Genomic DNA, 8,144 nt, shown 5'->3' with positions numbered 1-8,144 from the left:
TTTTCTGTTGTTGAGGACAATGGTGATGAAACAAAGTGAGTGGTCATGCCAGAATTACTAATAAAAACCCAGTCACTGAGACATGGAGGGGACTTCAGCTTTCCATGTGCTATTAAGAAGGAGGTGATAACTATTTATGTGTCCTAGGCAGAGCTTTTGAACTGTAACTTCTGGGGCTTGTAGGGCGACTCTTCTATCAGGGAAATCAGTGAGAGCACTGGATTTGGAGAACCAAAGAAACTCCAATAACCTCCCGGTGAACTGAACCACCTAAAATGGATTGGAAAGTCTAACTTAGGCGACCAGCTATGAAAATGTGTATGATGGTAAAAACTTCTATTTTGGGTAGCTGAATGTCATAAAGGCCCAATACACATTTATTCCTGGATCATCTTTTTTTTTCAGATAAAGAATCAGTGCATTTCCTCATACATTCAATGCTCAGATATTATCTGGGTAGATGCTTCACTTCTGCAGTATAAATTCTATATTTATATCTGCTTTAGGTCTGTGACATTTCCTAAACGCACCTCTGGCAAACAAGCAGAAGAACTAATCTTTTTTTTTAAACTATCACTTAAAGTAAAACTCACACCACTTGAAATCTTAGGAATAAAGCCAGTCTCAGAGGTAAAAGGATACCTTGTCCATCAATCCACCCAGACAACCTTTGAACAGATTTATCCTTTCACATTAGTTTAAGGGTATGAGGAGGGGCTTCCCTTAGCTTTTGCTGACCCAGGACAGAGAAAGGCATGCCATAGCTGAAATGCGTGCACACACACACACACAGCCGTGTCTCTTCTTCCAACAGGCAAGACGATCTGCCTCTCCTGTTGATTTTTCTGAACACTGTGGTAATTCCCCAAGCAATACTCAGTCCTCATTGGGAAGTTCTGATGTCTTCCATAATCTATTTAAACAGCTATTTAGGTATCACTGAGAAACCTGTTACTTTAGAAAAGGTAAGAGGATTCCAGCACTTGATACTAGCAGCCAGCTCTTATAAGCCACCTGGGACTGCCTGTGGCCATAAGACCCCTCTATTCCCCTGCACCGACCTGAAGGGACAATCGATGCATAAAGTCTTCATCACATTTGCTGTTGCTCTGTTTACTGTTCCTTTATTTATGTATCTAGAAATTCAACATCTTTGCATGTTTTGCAAGCTGTCATGACATGAGACGCTAGTAATATGCTATGTTTTGCTTGCTAACATATTTTTGACATATTTTAGCTTTTGATTATAAGATTGCATTTTTCCCAGCTACCATCTGTCTCAACTCAGTGGCACTCTGGCATTTACAAAAACAGTAGGGTGTAATATTTCCTATATACTTGAACTCTACTAGAAACATGTTATTTTCAGTCTTAACCAATATGTCACACTTCCACACATGAAGGCTGAAATGTCTTATATCCTTTAAGGTATCTGTCAGAAATAAAGAACATATCATCACATTCAATTTGGCTGAGATGAGTAATATATTAATGAGAATAAGAATGGGAACAGTTTCTGACATAAATAGAACTAGCATTTTACAAGCCTTGTGTGCTCGTGCCTTTATTTATCCTTTTGTCAGCACAACTGAGAGATTCATACAAAACCCAGGATTTTCTTTTTTGTATTTGGCAAAATATGCACAATATTCTCAAAGCTGGAGTTTTAAACACGACACATTTTTTCTTGGAATATCTGGTAACTAGACACTTTCTGACTTTACTTCTTTCCTCTCCATCCTCCATCTGTGGACAGTCAAAATGTGACATTCAGCAAAGTGGAAATCACACTTTATATCTACCCTGACAGCACTAGGCAAGCAGCTCCTGCCATTTGGACTTGTTGTGATGTACAGCTCTTTAACTGCAGTATTTCAGCAACTCTGGTTTCCACAGGATAAAACCAGCAATTCCAGCAATAGGATAAGATACTAGAATAGCTGGAGAATGGTTTTTTGGTCCTCTTTTGCAAGTGAGTTGGAGTAGTGGGGGATACTGGTAGGGAAGGAGAACTTTTATCCCTTCCTTTCCTCTTGAAAATTGCAGGCAGTCAGGAGCCAATTCAGACCCAAGTAAAGCTGTGAGGTCTTGTGACAGCTCTCCCAGGGCCACGGTGCTAGTGAGCATCATCCTGCAGTGTGCACCACCTCCAATTCTGCTACCCATGTCAGAAGAGAGGGTGAGGGATGTGAGGTTAACAGTGCTGCTGGCAGAGCTGTAGTGGCTCCCGGTTGTCACTGCTAGGCCCAACTCACTAAACAATATTGCATTGAAATGCACACAAAATTATACACTGAAGATGTGTGGTGACTCCTCTGGCAAACAACGTGTCAAGCGTACAGGTATGAAATTGTTGAGACTGCCACAAAAAAAGAAACTAACAAACAAACCCAGAAAACAGTGAATATTACCCTCAGTTTTTTTAATTTTGAATTTCAATTTTTTGAAATTTGAAAAAACAAAAAAAATTACACATTGCTTTGCAGTGGGCCAGCAGATCTGTTTCCACCATTACGTCAGTTTAAGTGCCTAGCTTTGAGAAAAGCAATCTACTGAGCAGCATATAGGCCCTGATACAATAGGATTGCAGATCTTGGTGGTCCTTTAAGTACTACAGGAGCAGTAATAATGCTACTTTCCAAGGAAAAAGACAAGACACAAGCACACTCACACATAATGGTAAACTGAATTTATTTCCTTTTGGAAAACAATTCCAGTAATCTCCAGGTTCAGACTGCAGAGTAAACATTAATAACAGTAACATACAGGTTAGTTCAACTGATTCAAGAATTTGGCCATGTGAAATCATTAAGGAAAGTCTTGAACACTCAAAGCTTCAAATGGTATCCAGAAAAAAAAAAAAAATTGACAATCTACATAACAACTATTGCATATATGGTAATGCTATCTGTCATATCGCAAGGCTTACAAATATATATATGGGCCTTATTCAACTGTGGGTTCCTGCTCTGTGAGAAAGAGTCTCTTCATATTTTTTGCAAGAATCTTCAGCAATAAAAAATAGTCTTAGATCGTCCGTTTGTATACCAAAAGAGAGATTTCTATACTGAAGTTTAAACGAAAGGAAGGCCAAACAGAGCTGTAATGGAACATAGCTATTACCTTCTCCCTCTTCCTTGAAAATGACACTTTTTCTTAAGCCATTTTTTTCCCCTCACACAGTATTATTATTATTTGTATCTTCCTTGAATAGGGCCCAAGTCCACTTGTCTTTATAAGACCATTTTAGTATCAGACAACATAATACATGTGCAACACTTTATATACAGGAAGTCTATCCGGTGCTCAAAAGTTCAAACACATGAACATCCAACAGTTTCGATAATACAAGTTTTATGGTACAATACAATGTTTCTGAATAATATACATTAACAATGAAAGTTTCGTGCAAAGAGTAAAACGTGTTCCCTTTTTGTGCCACAAAGAATTCTCTGGAAGAGACGGGCCTTGCACTAACTGCTGTGCTGGGTCATCGTATGATTCTGTAACAAAAATAAAAGGAACAGCTTAGTCACAGGACAGGCATTTCTGTGTGAAAGAAGGATGCAAAACCAATTCTCCCAACATATTTTGCAAAACGATGAACTGAAAAGAGAGTGTGTTTGACCCCTCCTTGTCTTAAACCTGTCAGAAGCAGTGTTGTTATCAAAGAGAGTTTTCCCCAGCTGTTTCATAGCCGTATTCTTTCCACGTGCCACAAGAAGGGCAATGCACTCTTTCTAGGTAGGTTTGGGCTGACCTGCCCCAGTGAAACTGCATACCAGGCCAGTGGTTCTGGTGTCTGCTTACACACAGCTCATGGTATACACATTCTGCAAATGAAAAGTGCATTTATTTGTCACAGAAGGCCTGTGCCAACTAGACAGTGCTTCCTAGACTGTGGTACCCCTTGAAATGTTTTATTGCATTAAAACCTATTTCCCCCTAAACAGTATGGCACAGTATATTCTGGTAAGAGTCATCCTGTGCCTAGCAGGGAGCTCAAAGACTGATGAGAAAACAGGAGGGGCTGCCACAGCCCTTCCTTTGGTCACCAAAAACCACAGGTATTTTTCCTCAAGTGAATGCAGCGCCTTATGTGAGGTGACACAGCATGGACTTGGGAGTCTGAAATTCTCCTTTCCCGTACAAGCAATCACCAAATCCCGCAGCAAACACAAGTTTCACCCTTTCCTACCACTGTTCTAATCAAGTTGACCACTTTTAGGGATGAAAGATGCTATATTTCAATGCTTGCACTTCCTCAGATCCTTCACAAGCATCGAGCTAAGACCAAAGAACCAATCCAATACATGTTAAGTCCTCTACAATGTACACTGAATCCACAGATAACCAGAAAAAGTTTGTGAATGTTACTTCCCAGATGACAGGGCACTGCTTAGTGATCAGTTTTCCCCCTATTAGTCTTGGCCAGATTTGGGCCAGTGACCCAGAGGGCAGGGGTGCCATGTCCCATGATTTTCTCCCAGGGCACCTAGTTCCTTCACGCTGCTTTGTTAAGTTAATCTGTCTTAAAATTCCTTTGGACTAATGTACTTTAGGATGAACTATTCCCAAAAGACATAATTTTCAATGAAGTGAACATCTACTGAACCATACCCTCCACAGCCACCCATGAAAGGGCACAAGAAAACAGCCTTGGCGAAACAAATGCAAAATACAGTGTGACTGCAGACCAGCCTGAGAGTTCTCCCTCCCTTCCTCCTTCTCTCTCCCTAAACTGTGCATGCACACAAACAATAGTTCATGGGACATTTGGCAAGGAAAGGATCTTACAGTAAGACTGAGGAATTTTTAATGTAGTGCCATTCTCAAGATTAGAGGAAAATGACCCAGTGACACTCAAGGATGCAATTTCCAGATGTGAACACAAAATGATTTAATGCTGATGGCAGGAATTCCAGACTGTCCAAGGCCAGAGAGTGGTAAAAAAATACACTCTACCACTTGATTTCATCTAGCTTCTTATCCTTCCCATAAAATCATTTCAAAATGCTGTAAAGCAGTAACAATAGCTGCAGACGAAAATATTGGCTAGTCACAGGTAATGGGCTCTGACTTTAAACCACAAAAGCAAGGAAATTAAGAGTTAAGCCTGACAGTCAGCCCTTTAGTCATCCTGTTGTGTCCATTTATTGCAGCACTTACAGCATAACACCACAGGCTTATTGGAGACCCTGCAGTACCTAGAAACAACAGGACAAGTTAAATATGGGGTGGCAGCCTGAATTCTGATTTTTTCTCTGCTTCTGAGTAGGTGAAGTCATATACCAGTTGTTAGACTGCAGAGAAATATTTGGGGCAGGGGGGTGTCTTTTGTTTCTAATCTCCTGAGACCAAGCATGTCAGTCATGCTGATTTTTTATTTCTTTTCACTAAATGAAAAATGTATAATCAGTTTGAGGTTGGATGAACAGTTGCACATGAAGCAGTCAAAAGGTGCTTTAGAAGTGTAGCTGTAACTGGCTGCAATGACATTTTTGATTAAAAAATAAAAAAGCCCAAATATGAAGGGGAAAAAATAAAACACAGCATAAGGACCGACTTGCCCCTGCTCAGTGTCTCTGACTCCCGTGTCCTAGTGCAAAATGAGATTCTCTGGAGATAATGAAGAGGTAATAGAAAAAAAAAAAGTGTTGCTGAGAAAAACAAGACAGGGCAGGATACTAACACGAGGAAATGCTTCAAGAAGCTTAGGCCTTCAAAAGGCAACTATACTTACTGTAAACAGTCAAACCAAACCAAACCAAACCAAACCAAACCAAACCAAACCAAAACATGGTTTCCAAATTAAGGCTCCCCAAACCTGAGGGACTAGGGAGAAATACCTGTTCGGCTAAGTGGGAAAAAATACAACGTGGAAGCACTTCAGAAGCATAACATTGACAAGACAAGCAGGCAAAGGATGGGAGGAGAGAGATAAGAAAAGGAGGAAAATTCTGTTATCCCACAGAGAGCCATATTCCACTCCACCAAAAGCCATCTATTGGAGACCCCATGTCTAAGTGACTGAAAATTGCAAACATTAATCCCAGTTATGAACTGTTGTTGTTTTTATGAGGGGTGTTGTGTTTAAAAATTTAGGGCAAAAATTCTCCTCCATTATCCACACAGCAGATCTCAGCTCTGATAGTCTCTTTGCCTTGTGTGCAGCGAGCTCCCCGCCTCCCTGGCAGTGGGAGTTCAGGCAGGCGGGGAAAGCAGAATTTGGAGCTCCTGCAGGCAGGGACACGGCAGGGACACGGCAGGGACACAGGAGTGCGGTACACCCAGGGAGAGCGCAATATTACAGTTGAGATCTCCTGTGCGGCTTGGAAAGCGCGCTGCCCTTCACTAAAGACACAGTACGCAAGCTTGAAACACGCCTCCTCTGGAAACTTCAAACTAGTTTGTCTGAGTTTGGAGTAATTAGTACATTCACTGGCCAAAGAGAAGTCATTTAACTAAGTACAGGAGATATCATATGCTCCCCCTCTCTGCCTCCCCCAAATTTGATTGCACAAAACACATCTGCTTAATTATGAGGCAGTCTCCCTATGAAGCAAAAATTTCAATTTCCCACCTAGCCACAGAAAGGAAAAAATATTTTTTTCTTAACAATCTTCCCTGGACTTCAGCAATAGCGATGTTAACATTTCCAAGAGCTGTGGTTTCATGAGGAGAAACTAGTTTGCAAACGCAAATGCAAGCTTTGCATGCACAAAATGGAGGAACAGTGAAGCAGGAGGTGTGTGTCCCTGCATTTGTTACTGCATTAGACACAAACCAAGCCAGGAAAACTCCTACATCCCCAATTTCTCTGTCTCAGTATTCTCTGGAAAGCAGGGATATTACTTGGGAAAACATGAATTCAATATATTTCACAAGCAAAATAAACTCCTAAAATACATTTACCCTGTTCCTACAGATAGTTTTGTTAGCAGAATTCAGAATCCCAACTGTTATGTGAACTGCCATAACATTATATGCCACCACTTTTCTGGATGAAAATGCTTTGAGATATCCTTGTTGTTAGTGTTACGGAGCTAAAAAATTGCAAAGATTTCACATTTTGGGTGGAAGAATCTCCTTGGCAAAAAACCAACCAAAAAACATTTCTTTGCAGAAATGCTCAAGACAAAAGAAGTAATAATACTTCTCGATGTTTGGTGTCTGTCTTTTTGTTTCAGATAGAACAAGAGAAGTATTAGCTAGCAAAAAGTTCTTGCCCATAGCATAAAAATTAACGAAGAAAAAATTACCCACAGATAGCCACTGACTCACCAGCCCACTAGAATCTTTAATGTGAACTGCAGGTGCATTCAATTTAAATGCAACTTCTGCTTTTTGTGACTAGATGAAACAAGACATGGTTATACCTGACAAACAGTGCGAAGAGGGTATACATGAAGAAATATAAAGATGAAATGTAGATGCATTATTTCAACAGATGGTAACAGTACCACAGCAGCATGTTATTTTTTCCTTAGTTCAAGAACACAAACACGTGTAATTAATCATCACTGATTAAGTAATTATGGTACCCTACATGTTATCACTTATCAGGAATCCTTTACCTGTGTACATTATGGATCATCTTGTATTTTTTTGCATTAACGTACCCCACCGCACTGCAATACAGTTCCAGGTTGTAAAACAGAACTCTACATTACTATCAACCTTTAAGCACTACAGCTTTTTTTTTTAACAAAAGCAATTGGTTTCCAACAGGCTGGATAATAAGTCTTTTGACCTGCATTCTTCTCTGACCCATTAAGGTCACCCCTGTGCTCGGGCATATAGCTGACTTAGGAAATGCCTGCAAGTCCTGCATTTCATCTCCTGCCCACTCAAAATAAAGCTTTCTTTAAATGTGTCTGTACGTGTCCCTGAAGACCAGGGAGGCATCCCTGTAGTGGGCAATGGAGGGACAGAAGCTTCTGCCTTTATTAATGAATGCAGACCATTATGAGTCTGGCTGGCTCCTGCACTGTTCCCAGAAGCATATACTGTACGTGACTTAAAATGCTAGAATATTGACACAAAGCAAGCTGGGCACCCCTAAGGAAAATTACTCCTTGGATATAATGTAGGCTCGTAACAGCTATTAGAGTACAAAATAAAACCCTCCGGGATCAAACTGA

General features: G+C 40.4%; 1 protein-coding gene across 10 annotated transcripts in view; it reads right to left on the bottom strand.

Annotated features, from left to right (window-relative positions):
* Positions 1-2,674: 2,674 nt before the first annotated feature.
* Positions 2,675-8,144, bottom strand: part of ZNF521 (zinc finger protein 521) — a 232,363-nt gene continuing 226,893 nt past the window's right edge. For all 10 annotated transcript variants that reach the window (XM_037379244.1, XM_037379245.1, XM_037379246.1 and 7 more), the window contains one exon: positions 2,675-3,503. In XM_037379244.1, the coding sequence (XP_037235141.1) occupies positions 3,474-3,503 (30 nt within the window). In that variant the 3' untranslated portion in view covers positions 2,675-3,473. The remainder of the gene's footprint in view (positions 3,504-8,144) is intronic.

Source organism: Falco rusticolus, chromosome 3 (assembly GCF_015220075.1).
Source record: "Falco rusticolus isolate bFalRus1 chromosome 3, bFalRus1.pri, whole genome shotgun sequence".
Taxonomy (NCBI): Eukaryota; Metazoa; Chordata; class Aves; order Falconiformes; family Falconidae; genus Falco; species Falco rusticolus.
The sequence above is the reverse complement of the archived record's forward strand: the minus strand, read 5'-3'. Positions and strand labels throughout refer to the sequence as shown.